Here is a 19,199-nt window from a genome sequence, read left to right as displayed (position 1 = left end):
CATTGTTATTAAAAGTCAGACGAAATAACGATAATTTTAAACTGTTGTTAAAATGTTATTAAAAGTCTAGAAACCACAATCTTTTTGTGTGGACCATCGTTAAAACTCCAAAAACCATGATGGTTCCAAAATTAATATTTTCGTTAAAAACAATCAAACAAAGGAAATTGCAAAAAAAAATTGGAAAATAAGAATGGTTGGCATTGAAACTATTGTTAAAAAGAGGGAAACAACAACGAGTTGTGCAATAACTGTCATCGAAAGTTATTTTTTTATATTGCTATTTAAACTGACATGTTCCATATTCTAGCAAAAGCTTTTCAGAAGAATTCAAACACTTCAAATGATATCAAAAAGTTTTAACAATAATTAATTAATTTTCTAACAAAGTTTGATAAAGATGTAAAAATATTGTAAAACTAATATAGTATAACTTCTCAACTACTCTAAATTGTTATATCTATCAACAAATACTTTGTTTACGTTTTTCAACATGAGCTATTGCACTTGATTCCAAAGTTTATATGTCATAAAAAACCTGCAAAAGTGAATTGCAATTAGGATTATTCCATGTGTTACATAATCTCAATATCTTTAAATACTAGTTTCCACAATTTTCTTCATTGCATTATGTAACAGTGACACTCATGAATTTTAAGTTTAACAGTAGTAGTAGATATTTCTTAAAATAGACATGCACTTCTATTAATGTAAGCAATAACTCATTCAAACACATTTAATATAATTAATAATTTAAACGACATCATAAAAAATATTAAATTGAATATAAATCACAAAATTTTCAATTATCTTAAACATAAAAAAAATTTACATTAAATAAAATTGATGAAAAGAAAGATAAAAGATATTTAAATCTTACAAAGAAATAAAAATATGTTTATAAAATTAAGACTAAATATTAAATAAAACTTCATATAAAAAGAAGTTTCCTGATCTGAACCAACATAAACATAACCAAATCTTAGAGGTCAATAAAATATCTACACAGTCAAGATAGCTCACCTAACACTCAACAAATTTAACTCGATCCGTCTTTGTCGCGTTTTGCACATGTCGATTCTTTATATTTATTTCTAACTACTATGCCACGTGGGCTTCTCAGAACCACCACTATGCTTCTTTTAAAATCACAGTGTCAGGCTCAGTTAACACGCAAAACTTCAAGAGTCAGCTCAGAGCAAAAGAACATAATTGAGAATGAGCACCGGCGCTGGCAAGGTAGCGTGTGTCACCGGCGCTTCCGGTTACATCGCTTCATGGCTCGTCAAGTTTCTTCTCCAACGCGGTTACACCGTTAAGGCCACTGTTCGCGACCCAAGTATCTCTTCTTTTCCTTCAATAATCTTTGCTTTTATGGCTGATTATTTATTCCTGTCATGAACATAAGAATGAAAGTGAGACAAACATCCACAAGTCATACATGATTGGTGATGCAGATAATCCCAAAAAGGTAGATCATTTGGTTAACCTTGATGGTGCCAAGGAGAGATTGCAACTCTTCAAAGCCGATCTTCTAGACGAAGGTTCCTTTGACTCTGCCGTTCAAGGTTGTCACGCTGTGTTTCACACTGCTTCTCCCTTTTTTTTCGGTGCCAAGGACCCGCAGGTTTGTTTGGTTTGCAGTGGGATTTGTGTATTTGTTTTATGTATGGGTTATATATGATATTATGTGTTTCAGGCTGAGTTGTTGGATCCAGCTGTGAAGGGGACTCTAAATGTTCTGAAATCGTGTTTGAAATCGGCGACGCTGAAACGCGTGGTTGTAACTTCTTCTGTTGCCGCAGTTGCATGCAACGACAGGCCTAGAGCCCCTGGTGAAGTGCTTGACGAGACTTGGTTTTCCGACGCAGAGTTCTGTAGGAGAAATGAGGTATGTAAATTTTCCCAAGCTAGTTAATATAATGTGATTATAAAACTGTTTACGGTGTAACTTCATTCATATGCTATATGCTAGTAAATATAGTTGTTGTATGTTTAACGTTAAAAATATTTTATATGTTTAACGTAAGAAATCATTTGCATATTTATTTATATATTTTTCTTTCTTTCAATTTTTTATATTATTCTTTTATTGTAGTGATCATCTTATTTTTAAAACTTATTTTATTGTATCAATCAACGACAAAATCAATGTCTTAACTTTCATATCATTCCTAGCAATATAATTGTTAAGAGAGATTGTTGCTTATATATCAATAGTATGAACCAGGTGATAATTGAATTGTGAGACTTTGGTGATTGAGAAGGGTGTGTTCAATCCAACGTTATACTATATCTTTTCGTGCTCTCTTACATTATACTACAGGGAAAATTGTGATTAAAAGTGAGAAAAAAAATTCAAATTGTTAAATCTTATTCGTAAGGTATATTTAAAAATGAAATTATCTCAAATCAAAATAGTTATTTTAAGTCTATTTAAAGGAATTAATCTCAAATTTATATTTTTAAGATTTTAAGTCTAATCCATTTAATTAGATTTAGAAAAAATATAATTTGGATAATTTTTTGGATTAACACAAGATAACTTTTCAAACGCTGATAAAATAAATTTAACGTAAAGGATCGTACATTGACTCTTATTTAGAAAATAAATGTTGAGTTAAAAAAGTATAGATAAATATGAATCATAGGTCTAAATATATGGACTAAAATACTAATTAAGTCTTTATTTTTTAGTTAATCTAAATGAACTTATTTTAAATTTAAATCCGTACTTTTAGATTTTAAGTCCAATCCTTTTAATTGGATATAGATAAGATATACATTAGATAATTTTTTGGATTTTAAAAATCTAAAATCAAGACTGGTCAAGCTAAGTTGACTGCCCAGTTAAATCAATCCTAGTCAAAAGTCTAGTTTATTTGAGTCAACAATGGTTTAAGTCCACGAGAGTCGAGTCGATTTCATCTCAGCTTACGTCGAGTCAAGTCAACTTTAAACCTACGTTGAGCAGAGTGCACCAGAGCCTAGGTTCAACCTAGTTGGCCTAGGCCCAAGTTGAAACGAGTTGGCTAGAACCCATGTCGAGTTGAATTGAGTTAGTCGAACCCAGGTCGAGTTGAGTTGACCCTGATCCAAGTTGAGCCAAGTCCACCAAGATTAAGGTGGGTAGGTCAAGTTGAGTTGATCCAAGCTTGGTCTAGCGGAGTTAAGATCGAGAGTAGTCAGCCTAGACTGAAGTGGAGGTAAGTCCATCAAACCTAGGATGTTCCCAGTCTGTTAAAGTCTAAGTTAAGCTGAGTCAACATGATCAAGGTGACTCATCCTGATCCTCAGTCTAGCTAATTTGACTAGGCCTTGATCGATTTAAGATGGTCCAAGTTAAGATTGGGGTGGGTCGACTAGGTTTGAGGTTCAGGCAAGTCAGCTCAATTCGAGGTTGAGATGAGTCGACTCAAGCGCAAGTTAAGTTGAGTCAATCTAGACTTATTTAGCCAAGTTTGTCTTGTGTAGGACTAGATGTGTCATCCTAGACCCAAGTCTAGCTGAGTTAACCATATCCCAAGTCAATTTAAGTTGGTTCAAGCCAAGGTCGAGGCAAGTCAAAATGAGTTGAGGTCAAGGTGATTCTTCTAAACCTAAGCCTACTTATGCTTAAGTTGAGTCAATCTAGGTGCCTCGGAGGAGTTATAAGTCGCTTGGTCTTAAGTATGGTCTAGTTAGTCCATGTCAAAATCACGTTTAGTCAGCTTAAGTTTTGATGAACCTAGTTGGCCTATAATGAGGTTAAGAGGAGTTATCCTAAACCGAGGTTGAGAAAAATCAATATACCCTGGTCGTGGAGAGTTGGCTTTGGTTTATGTTGAGCCAAGTCGAACCAATATCATGATGTAGCCAATGTTGTGGGTTTCTTAAACTAAAACATAACTAAAAACCAACAATGCACTACTAAACAATTTGATCTGCTCCCATTTTGTTCATACGATATGAGATTATTTTATATGCATTAGACAAATGTACTGAAATTATAGTTATATTTATTCAAATGTCAGCAGAGTTATAAATTATGTTACAATGTTGTTGACATTTGTTCCTATTTGGCATTTATGTTTTAGGGATGGTATGATCTTTCAAAGACTTTAGCAGAAGAGATTGCCTGGAAATTTGCAAAAGAAAACAATATCGACTTGGTCACAATAAACCCTGCATTGGTTAGTGGACCTCTCTTGCAACCAGAGCTTAACACCAGTGCTGCTGCAGTTTTAAATTTTATTAATGGTAATTACTATTTATATTATTTGCTTTGTCTGCATCTTCATTACACAATGCAAGTTTTTTTAACTGAACCTTAGCTGATTGAAGAAACTGTTCCACGGCCTTGATACAGGTTCGCCAACCTTTAAAAATATAACTTTGGGATGGATCGACGTGAGAGATGTTGCAAATGCCCATATTCTAGCATATGAGAATGCTTCAGCTAATGGAAGATATATATTAGTTGAGAGAGTCATACACCACTCACAGGCTGTGCAGATTTTACGTGATATATACCCAACGTTGCCACTTCCAGATAAGTGAGGATACTTATTTTCCTAGTTTCAAGATTGCGTAAGATTCATTTTTTCTAATACCGTTTCACTCTTTGAACAATATTACCAGGTGTGTGGATGATAAGCCATATCCGCCAGCATATCAGTTTTCGAAGGAAAGAGCAAAGAGTTTGGGACTTGAATTTACTCCTTTGGAAGTGAGCCTCAAGGATACTGTGGAAAGCTTGAGGGAAAAGGGCTTTGCCAAATTTTAAGGTGTTACTCTTAAAGAAACGTGGAAACCTTCTTTAATTATTCGCTTGGCTTCTTATGCTCTTGCTTATAAATAAGTTTATTGTATAATAAAACTTATATCAGAACTGGTAAGTACTGAAATAAGTTATTCTTGATGTGGTTTGTACGAGGGAAAATCAAGTTTCAAATATGTTTTGTATCCGCCATTATCCGTTTTCCATATTCCATATTCGAAGGATAAATCAGTATCACTTTGGATCAGACTTACTTGTTGTCTTTTCGTATTGCTCATGTGGCTATTAGTGATATAGTTTCTGATTTTGGAAACGTAAAACAAACATAAAAAATGAGATTTTTTATTTAAAATTTATTTTTTTAAATTTTTATATAAAATTATCTATTAAATTTTTTATAATTAATTTTATTTATTTTTAGATCACTCTTTAATTTTAAGATTAAACTCTAACATTTGCAATTCAAAAGCAAAAATTTCAATTCCTCTTTAACGTATGTGCAGAAAAGTATTTAAAACTTATAAATTGAAAAGTATCAAAAAACAAAATTAGACGAAAAAAAAGACATTTTTAATTTGAATACAAATTTAAACAATAAAATAAAATAAAAACAACAATATAAGTAAAAATACTAACTAGAAATGAAAATAAAAAAGATACACACTAATAGCACGAGGTTCAAGGAATAAAATATATTAAAACTCTCAAAAGAAGAACTTTGTAATAAAAGAAAACAATAATACGAAAAGTCCAAAAACATAAAAGAAAAAAATAAAACTCAATATTAATTATAAAATAATAAAGATAATTAATTATTCTTTTCTTTTTAAATGAAGTTATAATTTATTGAAAAAAAAAGTTTTAACTCGTGTCATTTTCAATACAAATAAATATTAACATATTCATAATAATTTAATTAAATTTTTTTAATTTAATAAAGGTAAACAAAAAAATTTTTTGTGAGGTATTTTTTCTTAAACATAATTTATAATTAATTTAGTGGAAGTATATTAGTAGTAGAAATATTTTGAGAGTCTTTTTTCTTAAATATAATTTTATAATTAATTTTTAATAGAAGAATATTAATACTAAACAAAATTTAAAATCTATTTTTGAAAAAGCTTAGAACACTTATAAAGTTAGTCTGTTCCACGCCTTAAATCATAAACACCTAAGACTAAGATCTTTTGCTACTCTCACCACATATGTCAAATCTCTCTATGTGAGAATGTATGACCATTAGAGTGTCAAAAAAACTTCCAAGACTTTACATTCATTCTAACATACTTGAACCAAACCAAGAAGTTCCACTTTGGAATTAACTATCCAAACATTGAAACCATATACATATGTCCATACACTTCCACATTTGAATATCAACATATATCATCACTGGTCATACATCAAAGTACCATAAGTAATCCAACAATGCATCACAATTCAATTAAAACATAAGCATGGACGTAAATGGATGATCCAAACCTTGAAACCAACAAGGTCCACAACCTAGTTGTGAACGTTTCCACAACATGTGAATTTGTCTCGAGAGAGAAAAATTGAAACAAACAAGTTCAACAATTGAGTTGTGGTTTTTTCCAAAACTTGAGTGAAAATGAAAATAGAGAGGTGCACAAACAGATTATGGATTTTTCCATGAGCAGTGAAATTTTTCAGAGCAGTTACTAACCTCTCATAGATACACTTAAAATCTTGACTTCGACACGTTCCCTACACATTCTATTGATCCTTAGGACCTTTTGTACCCAAATTAACATTGAAAAACACCTTCCTAACTCATATTAGCTATCTCAAGCTCACTTAACAACTTAAAACTAATCAAACTCCATTCTATGCCTTTCAACACCAATTCTCTGCAACTAACAGCTTACACAAGTCTTAATAGACTTAATAGACTTAATAACAGCCCCAAAACCTCACATTTTGTCCAAACCTTCTAAATCAAAATACCATTAGTGAAAACCTCTAAAATAAACTAAAAACCATATAAAACACATCCAAAAGATGACCAACTAGTTCTACATCAGAATTTTGTTGTCATAACACTTAAACAAGTCTTAATCAACCCTTAGACCCCTTTCAAAACACAGTTTAACCAAAATAATCCTTCCCCTAACTTTTCACCTATCAAAACCTCATTTCTAGCCTAAAAACTGCTTATTTCTTTTGCTAAAATGTAAATAAAACGTAAACAAAGCTTTATATAATTTAACAGCTCCTACTTCACCCAGTTTAACATCTTTAAATTCACCAAACACAAACTTTACATCAAAATCACATTGCACCTAACCATTAAATCAATTTTCACATTGACACATATTATATACAATCAACTCAACATGCTAAATTTCTCAATCGAATACAATGTCACAATTCAATCAATAATTCACCATACAAACATTAATTAGAACTCGTCTATTAAACAAATCAAGTAAAACTAGTTTCCCTTACCTTACATTGACGATACAAATCTCTAAGAACACCCCAATTACTTCTCGCACAAGGAATTTCTAGAAACACCTACGAATCACCAAATTGAAAAAGGAAAGAGTCCTTAAGACCTTAAATTGACAAAGAAACTCATAGAAAAGGCCAAAGTACATATGCAAATGGAAATTTTCATGCATTGACTCAATTAAAGAGCGAAGAGCACAGATGAGCTGAAATTTACTTGCTCTATTGCAGAAACCAATTGGATAGGAATGTAGACCCTGTCGCCGTGGTCAATTAAACACCTCCTGATCGTCAAAGAGATGACTCAAGAGTTTAAACTCTTAGAGAGAAAGTAAATAACTCTATAAAAGTACTTTCTAGAGATAATATGTTTTAAAATAATGAAACTCGTTTATAAAAAAAGTATTTATAAATAAACAATTTAATATTATAATAATCGAGTCTCACTATTTTTAAACTATCACCACTTCTAAAATACCATTTTCTGAAATTTTACAATAAGTTCATAATTTTGTAACTTTGTAATTTCATAATTTCTTAATTTTATAATTTTATAATTTCTTAATTTTTTAATTTTCTAATTTCATAATTTTATAATCTTATAATCTTATAAGTTTATAATTTTATAATTTTATATATAAAAAAAATATTCAACCAATTTACACTTATGGAACGTGATGATGAAGGAAACGAATTCGTCAACTGTTCTGACAAAACATTGCAACACGCTCAATATCTCAATAATCATAAATTGAGGCACTGGGGTAGACATGTTTAAGAAATTAAATTGGTGCAGCTCAAGTACTTGTTAAACAAAAATAAATATTAAAGAGTCTCACTCGAATCTTTACATATGTTTAAAGAAGTTATTTACTTTAATATATCAATGTAAATTAGTGAAACAATATTAAAGAAGTTAAAAAACCTGAAACCTTATATCATATCAAGGTATTGAAGAATTTACTAATACAACATTATAAAGTAAAAAACAATCATACACTTTACAACAATCTTTAAAAAAATATAAATTCATACCAATTTGAATTTAGAAGTGAAAATGGTGAAAACTAATCGAAATGGAATAAAATAGCATGACAACAACAATCAAAAGGCGACAACCAATCAACTGTAGCGGGTGAATGTGACATTAACGAAAAAAATAATGATATTTTTATAACATTTTTTTATAATATTTTAATACTATTTACGTGTCATTCTGTAATTGATTAATGTTGATGTTTATAATTATTATTATTGATTGTAGAATAATTTTGAACCAATAATAAAATGACAAGTAGATAATATTAAAATATTATAAAAAAAATTGTCAAAGTATCATTATCCTAATGAATCCAAATAAATGTCGAGTCATAGAAGCTGTGGTAATCACAACTGTCAGGGCAACCAACGACGATCTCTGGCTTAATTTGGAAAAATATTTAAAGAATGTTAAATTATTTTTTCTAATTAAATTAATTTTTTTTATTTTTTCTTTTTATTTTGTTTATTTAAAACAAACACACATAACAATTAATCAAAAAGTATACTTATAATTTATTATCATACCATAAAATAATTATAAAAATTTATTTTTAAATGTCAAATATTATTAAAACGAAGAAACTCAAATAATTGAAGTAATTTTCAACAACAAAAAATTGTAAGTATACTGAAAAATTATGTGATACAAATTAAATAAAAAAGTCATTAAAAAGTGAATAATTACTCATAGGTAGATCAAATTTTAGGAATAATTAATTAAATTAAAAAGATGACATTATTATACACATCTAAAATTTTATATGAAAATATAATATAAAGTTTATCATCAAAATAATATATTAAAAAACCAAAGTTATTTTTAGTCAAAGTATTACTCTACACTCTTTCAATAACTTGAAAGAATCAAAACTTTGTTGTAATATCTTTCAATATAATCTATCATACTATTTGTTAAAAATTCGACCTTATTTTTTTTCTCAACATGTTTTTCATTATTTTTATTACAAAAAATTATCTTTCAGTTTTAGTTGTAAAAACTGAAAGAGTCATGATAAGGTAAAATAATTTCTTAACCAATGGTAATATACATAAACTTTATTTCTGAGAATAAGGCTGATCATTCACTACAAAAAAGAAGGGCATTATCGAAGGTTAGGAGTCCTCGGAAACAGCCCAAAACCGTCGGTAAAAGATAATTACAGACGGATTACCGACGGCCAAAGAGCCATCGGTAAATCCCTTGTCGCTAACATTTACCGAGGGCTTCCACCTTTCGGTAATTACCGAGGGCCAAAAGCCTTTGATAATTACTGAGGGCCAAAAGCCTTCGGTAATTACCGAAGGGCGTTCCTAAATTTACCGTACCCATGCTTCCATTCATTGGGGCCCTTCTGCACCATCCAAAGCACATCCAGCTATGGTTCTATCAATCAAGAGCTGTTTTACAGCACAATCATCCAAAAGCTGACTACTGCCCGTATTTACAAGAAAAGCTCCTATGGAAACATTATATACATTATATATTTGTAAGATAACTCAAACAATAAATAACTAACAGAAACAAAGAAAAATATATAGTAGCATATGAACAAGTAAATACCAGGCTTCACATGTTGAAGACATTCGGCATTAATAATCTGCATTGTTTCATTTGTTAAAGCACAATGGAGTGATACAAGGTCACTTGCAGCAAGTAAATCATTAAGAGTATCCATTCTTCGTGCTGCAGGAGGGAACTTTGCTTTTCCTTTTCCCTGTGAGTGCAAGGTTGACGAAAAAATTATCAATTAGTAAAAACCTTATAGTATTCGGTCAGCTTTGAAACTAGTACAAGTCATGCTAAGTTCTAATGTTCCAAAGAAACAAATGAAAAATGAAAATTAAAGAGAGCAGACTACGAAATAAACATTCAGAAGTTGAAATACAGAACAATCAAGAATTCGTTAGTTCTGGATAGCAATACCTAATTATAGTAAATAAAAAATACCGTGTACACTATTCTAGTAACAGAAATGCTTGTTTGCACGGACTGAACAACAAATCCATACATGCTATTCTAATTCTATCAAAAACTGAATTCATTATGAACTACCATTGTCCAGGAATGCGCCAATGAATGGTCAAAGAGCATTTGTGACTTTTCCATACAAATGAGTTCAAACCAAACAGATGCTTTGTTCCAATATTTCCACCTTTTTGCCTGGTTTCTTGTAAGTTGAATTTCAATAGTGTTAACGCACACGCTAATCATAAAATCCAAACTGTTACACACCAGTTACAGTGCCACAAAAACAAAAAATGCTTCAGAATCATGAAACAAATGCTACAATATCAATTAAGAATCAAGTCTCACAAACAACAAGTGGATCACAAAATTAAAGCATTGATACATCGATTTCTATTTTAATTTCAACTGAAGAAGGGATCTTCACTCAATGAAGGAAAGATTAAAAACACGTACTGCTTGAGTATCAAAATAGAGCACGCTCATTTTGAAGGCCAAGCTGTGAGTGGCCAAAGACCTAGCCGACGCGGAGATTCCGACGATGCCGAGAACAAGGCCGCGGCAGCGGCGCATCCCACGGCAGAGAGGCTGGACGGAGCCAAGCCAGCCGGAGGCGGAGAGCGCGTGGCGGGAGAGGAGGTGCATGCGGCAGAGGAGGCCGAGGAAGAGCGCCATGACGGTGTTTGCGATCTCCTCGGCGCGCGAGGTGTCGACATGGACGACGCGAAGGCCGAGGTTAGCGGCAAGGGCGGAGTCGACGGCGCGGTCGGCGGAGCCGAGGCAGAGGATGAGGTGGTAGGAACGGAGGCGGCGCTGGGCGGCGCGCGGGAGGTAGGCGAGGGAGTGCAAGAGGACCGCGGCAGCAGACTCGATCTTGCCTTCGGAGAGGCGGCTGAGGGGAACATGCTCGACGTCGGCGATGCCAGCGAGGGATTGGAGCTCGAGAGAACAGTCGTCGATGCAGTTTAGGGTGACGACGAGGGGCAGAGACGCAGGATTGTTACGGGGAGGATTAAAGGTCGACTGCTGCTTACTGTTTGGGAGGAGAAGTTTTAACGAAAACAAAATTTGGAAGAATGGGAGAGAGAAATCCCAAATTATAATTTCATAAAGTCGAACCTTATACCGACGGGTATATTCCTTCGGTAAAATCACTACACCAATACCGAAGGTTAAAGTCCTTCGGTAATCACTGCACCAATACCGACGATCAAAAACCTTCGATAAATCAACTTTACCGAAGGCCCAAAGACCGTCGAAAATACACTTTTGGTAATTAACCACTTTCTTGTAGTGATTGTTTTTTAAAATTATGAAAATATTGTATTAAAAACTTGGTCTGTTTATTTTATTTTTTTTTATAAACTTTGTAATTCTAACCTTATCGATAAAAAATGTGTATACATGTTTGTAGAGAAATGGGGCTTCATATATTAGAGAAAGATAAAAAAAGCCAGTAAGACGACAAAGAAAAAATGATGCCCATACTTTCTCTCTTAGAGTTTTATTATTGAACTTGAGTTGATTGTGCTTTTCTTTTTCTATCAAGCAATTATGGCTTCACGTGATGTTTCATTATTGAGCATTTAAACTTTTTGACATATAGAACTAAAGGTAGTTATTATTTTCTTTCCACTTCTATCTTTCATTATTGAGCATTTGATAACCACATTTATTTATTGTTATATTTCAATATTGTTCTCTTTCATTGTTAGGAAGCACTTCGAACATATGGTTGTAAAGAGAGAAAAAAGAGGTTCTTCATCTAGACAACTTTTTTATTTATTCACAATGGTGAAATATATTTTTTTATTAAGTTTCATATATTTGTTGTGACATTCTACAATTTCTCCTAACATTTTGTATAGGAATTATCACAAAAGCTTATTTTCCTCGTATTTTCATCTATTGAGAATATCATGTATCATCTAATTGTGTTGAATCGTCTAATACATATATAGTTTATTCTTAAGATGCTATTAGATAGTTATTCCATTAGGTGGTTGTCATTATGATATTTTATTACATTTTTATTAGCATATACATAGTATTTTAACAACATTCCGAGAGTTCACAAATTGAATTTATAATTTATAACACACTCTTTCTTGTTTAATTACATAATATTATAAACTTTATGTAAATAACTACATTTAGTTTTATATTTACTCCTTATTGAACTAATTAATAGATATATAATTGTTTCTCTCTCATCAAGTGGAGTGTTTTAGTTTTTCCTTTAAGTATTTGTATTCTTTATATATTAAATGTCATGAAACAAAATGTGCCTTAATACATTTCTTTACATGAATTTCAGTGGTAAAATTTTACGAATTTATTAATGTGTTTATTATATATATAAAATAAAATTCATTAATGTTTGGCCAATTATGTTTTGTATGGATCTTCTTGGTACATATCTTATTGTGTTTACGAAATGCTATCAAAATTTTGTGGAATTTTAAGATATGGTATTTACAATTGATATGTATCAATAAATTAAAAAAAAGTAAATCTTATTGAATGAGATATAATCACACCTTAAAAACAAAAGTGAGGTGATCATTCATTTAAAGATTACTAAAATTGTTCACATAATTTAAATATATACACATATGGGTCAAGATTGGATTAATTCACCACACATCAATGTTGAGTATGAGAAAGGAGTAGAAGAGTTTATATAATTTGCACAACATAATGTGAGTAAAAGTAGTTATGAAGTGAAGTTTATATGTTCTTATGTCAATCGTTTGAATAAGAGAAAGTTGAATGCAACTGAAACTAGGGAATACCCTATATGTGATGGTTTCTTTAGAAGTTATACAACATGGACATGACATGACAAATTAATAGATGTTCCAACTGTCTCTCGAACAAAACATGTTGTGGATTCCACGATGAAAGATCGACTAAAAGAAGGAAAATTAGAGGACATGATCTGCAATGTTGGCTTAAAAACTTTTTTTCAAGCGCATGTGTATGAGACAATGTATACGGATGCATAGACTCTACTGTATGTCTGTTCAACTAAGTTAACATTGTTTTCAACGGTATTAAGAATCATGAATTTGAAAATGACCAATGGTTGGACTGATAAGAGTTTCACATATTGTTGGTGTTGTTGAATGAAATGCTTCTAGATGGAAATACACTACCCATTCGTAATTATAATGACGAGACAATTCTTTGTCCGATGAGTATGGAGTATAAAAGCATACATGCATGTTCTAACGATTTCATATTATACAACATATAATTTGAAGGTTTGAAAAGAATATTGAAGTGTATGTTATCACGATACAAGAAAAAAAAACAATAGTGAAGATATTTGTGAGATAAAAAAGGGTCACCCCGCTTTGAAAGTAGTTTGATATACCTTTTAATTGTTGGGTATCATCATTTACAATATGTGCTAGTTTTCTCTGATTTTATATTATTGTATTTGACTGATTCTGATTATGTTTAGGTTATGAAGGCAAAAACAAATACAAAAAATTATTTAAAAAAACGCCTAGAATAGGATTGAGTTATTGTCAAAACCAAAACATAAAAGGGAAATTAGAATTCGGTTTTGGTAAAAATTGAAGCCTAATACCCTTTTTGATTTGAAATTATTTAATTTAAAGGATATTAGGCTTCAATTCTAGTAAAACTCGAAACCTAATCTCTTTCCAATTTAAATAAATTAGTTTATTTTTAGGATATTAGGATTCGATTATCCAGAGAATCGAAGTTTACCTTTTAAATTTAAATAATTTTTATATAAAAAATGATTAGGCCTCGATTAGCTTAATCTTTTTTTATTTTATTTTATTATTTATTAACAATGTTATGCTTCAGTTGTTATTAAACGAGACCTAATATTGAAGTTTATATTTCGATTTATAACTGAGGTCAAAAAGTCATTTCTTTTACCTTGTCTGAATATGTCTTGATTATTAAATCGAGGTACAATATCCTAAATAATCGGTGCTAACTCTTTCCTACATTGGTGACTTTCTTTCCATACACCCATAACTTTCAAATAATTCTTATTGAGTTTATGATGTTAGATGTCCAAGTCTTCATTGTTAATTTTAAGGTTTAAACCCTCATTTGGTCCTCGTATTTGTGTGTCAATCTCAAGTGGGTCATCGTGTTTTTTTCGGTCTATATCAGGTCCATAAACTTGTTAAAATAAGCTAATTAAGTCCTCTCCGTTAAGTTATCACAGACGGTGTTAAAATGTGATGACGTGGTGTACACGTAAGATGCTAATGTAACAATGCTATATTACGTGGATATTTTTTTTTAATGAAGAGTTGAGATGGCACAAAATTTAATTAGAAATGTGTTAGAGATTCAAAGTCTTCATCATCCTACATCGTCTTCATCCTTCACGTACTGTGCAACGGCGTCTCTATAAGGTTGCCGACGGTAAATTTCAGCGTCATCAACATGTGCACGACAAAAGGAAAAGAGGTTTTCTACCTTAAAAGAATGTATCATGAGAGAAACAGAATGATGATAAACCAATCTGCAGATTTTATAGAGATGGCAAGAGAATTCCTGTTACAGAAATAGGCAATTAAACCCCTCCAACGCAACCTCCTCACCTTTCTCCTTGAACCTTCTCACAACACCCAAACCCCAAGCCTCTTCCGACTTCCCCGAAGATACCAATTGGTGCTACAGCGAGATCTTAAACGTCGTTAAGAAGGGTAAATTTGAGCGAGTCAGGTTCAATAAAGACGATTCCACCCTCCAACTAACCATCGTTGACGGCCGTCGTGCCTCCGTTATCGTCCCCAATGACCCCGACCACATCGACATCCTCGTCATGAACGACATTGACATTTCCGTCGCTGAAGCCGAATCGCCTAACAACTTGTTCAACATCATTGGCAATTTGTTTTTCCCTTTTCTAGCATTCGCTGGGTCATTCTTCCTCTTTCGCAGAGTTTCAAGAAGTCCCCGAAACCGGCGTTGAAGAGGTATTGGATAATGTTTTCAAAGAACATAAAGAAAAACGAAAAGAGGCAAAAGAAGACGGTGTTGAAGTGGAGGATGAGGATTTTGTCGACGTTCTTCTCAAAATTCAAGATGAGAGAACGAATTAGGGTTTTCAAAAAGTCTTCCCCTTTTTTCTTTGTCTGTGCCTTTTGATTCTTCTTAGGATTAATCACCTTAGCAAGTATGTTCCCTTTAACCATTCAATTCCAATTTCAATTTTTCTTCAAAGCTAACAATGTTTTTTGTCTCGAGAATTTTGGGTTTTTTTGTTTTGATATCAGAATGGTTTTTATTGCAGTGTGGTGTGATTGTAGAATGAAAAATAATGGAGAAGGACTGGAAAAGTTGGAAGATGAAGTAGAAGAGGAAAAAACAAAGAAAGATTGCAACTTTTGAGCGTTGGAAGAGATGTTGGAAGAGATGGGAGAGAGAAAGTAGTGAGACAGAAGAAGAAGAGAAGTTGATTTGAGGTGTGATGTAAGGTGGAGGAAAAGGCACCGAGCACTGTTGACGAGCCTGTGAGTGGAAGACGATGAAGACTTTTAATCCCTAACATTTTTAATTAAATTTTATGCCATGTCATTACCTACAAAAATTTCACGTAATATAATACTATCATATCAGTATTTTAAGTGTGACCACGTCAACACAGGCAAACGGCGTTACTGATATTTTAACAGAGAGGGCTTAATTGACTCATTTTATCAAGTTTAAGGATCCAATTGAGACAAAAAAAAACATGATGACCCACTTGAAATTGACACACAAATATGAGGACCAAATAAGAGTTTAAACCTAATTTTAAACTAAAACAATCTCATACATTAATCACATGCAAGAAAGTACTCTACTAATCTCAAACATATTCAAGGTATTAGGTGGTAATATTGAATTCTTAGGTTTTAAGAACCTCAATGTTGAGGTTGAGTTTCCTTCTTAGGAGTTTTCGTTATTAAAAATTTTCTTAAGTAAAAGTTTTCATGGGAATTATATATATTAGGAGTTTTTATTATGTATGAATTCTTATTGTGTAGGAATTTTCATTATATAATATCATTATAATCTATCCTTTTCATTTAATATTATGTATATTAATTATTGGTAGATTTTATTTAGGTACGTAGAATAAAAATCTCTACAATGACTATATATATTACAATTATCTATGAAAAATTTATCAATAATTTTCCTTTTAACTTAGTAGCAAAAGTATATTTGGATTATTACCAACAACCAAACATCATTAATTAAACTTAACAACAAAAATTAAACTTAATAACAAAGCATATAAGTTTGTCAGTAATTATTGAGAAATTTCATAAATTTGTTAATAAATTTTATAAACGACCAAATTATATATCATTGGATATTAAGTCGTTGGCAATTTGTTATAAAAAATAAGATATGCTAATAGATTTCATCCATTACCGACATATTATGACTGTAGGTAACAAGAGAGTTTTTGTAATAAAAAACTACGTCCATTTATTTTTATTTCTAAAGTTTTGAGACAAAACACTATTAAAATTGGGATAAAAACAAAATTTAATTTTGCATCATAGTTTAAAATTAAAAACACATTTAATTCAAAAATAAATATTACATTTTTATTTATATTTTAATTGTTATATATATATATATATATATATATATATATATATATATATATATTTTAAATAAAAAAAATTGACCAAGTTATCATTAATTTATCTGTCAATAAAACAAATATTATTATCATAATTCAATTTATTAAAAAGTAAATTACTATCATATATTAGGAGGTAAATTTAAGTTAAATCTATATTTATAAATATAGATTTTAAATTAGTTTTAATTAGTGTAAGATTTCCACTGTGTTACTTTCATGATCAAGAATAAATATTTTATATGTATGAGAGCAAATATTTGTGGATGGTAATAAATTTAATAAACTCAAAACAAATATAAAGAGAATATATAAAAAATTTCACACGAAAAATAAAATTACAATATATAAATGAAATAAGTTTCACTTTTTAAGATCTGTTTATACGAAAACGGGTTAGATGAAAAATAATTCGTGTTACTTATATAATTATATGTCCACGTTTTTCTCACGTGTACCTACCTAATCATAAATTATTATAATACCTATATATTAACAATTTAATATATGAACATATGTTCTACCTAATCATAAATTATTATAATACCTATATATTAACAATTTAATATATGAACATATGTTCTATGTACTTATTTATATATTATTTTCTTCATATAATTTAAAATATTCGAATGATCAATTTTTTGTTTTGTTTTTATGAATTAAAATGAAAACAAACAATCCATTAATTTATATCTAATTGATATAATTAAAACGAAGGTTTTCTTTACGTATTTACAAATTTGGTGTAATAATTTTGAAAATAGGTAAAGTTGAAAAAATTACAAAAATAAACAAGAGTGTAAATTTCACACAATTTTAAATGAATAAATTATGTATTTTTTTACACGATTTTTGTTTTGATTGTGTTGATAGGTAATCGATTATTGAAATCATTAGGTATGATAACTTTCAATCTCTATCCAAAGTCATTTTGAGGCAAGACAACTTCCAATTTTAGTTCCATGTATTAGTCGGACCAGCCGGACATCCCAACTTCATTAATAGTAATTTAAACCTGCATTGCGACATTTCATATTAACATAGTCCAACAGCTCAACCAAGGTCTAATATAGTTTAGTCAAGGTCAACTATATCTCAGTCAAGATCTAATATAACTCGGCCAAGACCTTTACAATCCCTTGAAAATGAAAGTCGTCAGTTGCTCAACACCTTCCATATGTAATTGATTACAATGAATATGTAATCAGTTATATTATATCAAAGTCATTGCGGGTATGAGGACTTTCAAGATGACTTCCAATTTTGAAAATGTAACTATAATCGATTATTGTGTATTTGTAATCAATTATGGATAGGCTAACAAGCTTGGTCCACGAGTCCGTCGAGCCAACCCGACAGCTTGGCTTTAGTAAAAGAAATTGAATTTGTGCTGCGACACTTGATACTAACACTGCCCAACAATCTGATCAAAGTCTGATACGTCTCAACCAAGATCTAAAACAGCTTGAACAACAACCCTTTTCAACCTAGCAACTCATCTCATCATTAGTGCATTTTCATGAAAAAAAAAAAATTTAAGTTGCTTTCACATGTGATATTAATGAATCGAGCTAGGTTTTATTATTGAACTTGAGTTGATTGTGCTTTTCTTTTTCTATCAAGCAATTATGGCTTCACGTGATGTTTCATTATTGAGCATTTAAACTTTTTGACATATAGAACTAAAGGTAGTTATTATTTTCTTTCCACTTCTATCTTTCATTATTGAGCATTTGATAACCACATTTATTTATTGTTATATTTCAATATTGTTCTCTTTCATTATTAGGAAGCACTTCGAACATATGGTTGTAAAGAGAGAAAAAAAGAGGTTCTTCATCTAGACAACTTTTTTATTATTCACAATGGTGAAATATATTTTTTTATTAAGTTTCATATATTTGTTGTGACATTCTACAATTTCTCCTAAGATTTTGTATAGGAATTATCACAAAAGCTTATTTTCCTCGTATTTTCATCTATTGAGAATATCATGTATCATCTAATTGCGTTAAATCGTCTAATACATATATAGTTTATTCTTAAGATGCTATTAGATAGTTATTCCATTAGTTGGTTATGTCATTATGATATTTTATTACATTTTTATTAGCATATACATAGTATTTTAACAACATTCCGAGAGTTCAACAAATTGAATTTATAATTTATAACACACTCTTTCTTGTTTAATTACATAATATTATAAACTTTATGTAAATAACTACATTTAGTTTTATATTTACTCCTTATTGAACTAATTAATAGATATATAATTGTTTCTCTCATCAAGTGGAGTGTTTTAGTTTTTCCTTTAA

General features: G+C 30.7%; 2 protein-coding genes across 2 annotated transcripts; one reads left to right on the top strand and one right to left on the bottom strand.

Moving 5' to 3' along the window:
• The first annotated feature begins 1,166 nt into the window (after window positions 1–1,166).
• Window positions 1,167–5,006, top strand: LOC148206411 (cinnamoyl-CoA reductase CAD2-like). Its single transcript, XM_088104276.1, has 6 exons — window positions 1,167–1,339; window positions 1,458–1,627; window positions 1,700–1,891; window positions 4,077–4,239; window positions 4,349–4,535; window positions 4,621–5,006. Exons 1-6 carry the CDS (start codon window positions 1,219–1,221, stop codon window positions 4,763–4,765), a joined length of 978 nt encoding a protein of 325 aa, XP_087960402.1. The 5' UTR covers window positions 1,167–1,218; the 3' UTR covers window positions 4,766–5,006.
• A 1,585-nt stretch (window positions 5,007–6,591) lies between these two features.
• LOC148206410 (C-terminal binding protein AN-like) lies at window positions 6,592–15,053 on the bottom strand. Its single transcript, XM_088107830.1, is given in 8 exon segments — window positions 6,592–6,630; window positions 7,229–7,297; window positions 9,572–9,729; window positions 9,834–9,980; window positions 10,691–11,271; window positions 14,626–14,711; window positions 14,829–14,909; window positions 14,994–15,053. Coding segments are annotated over 8 exon segments (1,221 nt in total).
• Window positions 15,054–19,199: the final 4,146 nt, after the last annotated feature.

Source organism: Vigna umbellata, chromosome 1 (genome assembly GCF_029865625.1).
Source record: "Vigna umbellata cultivar VRB3 chromosome 1, Vumbellata_1.0, whole genome shotgun sequence".
Taxonomy (NCBI): Eukaryota; Viridiplantae; Streptophyta; class Magnoliopsida; order Fabales; family Fabaceae; genus Vigna; species Vigna umbellata.
Note: the sequence above shows the minus strand (reverse complement) of the source record. Positions and strands in the feature narration are given on the sequence as shown.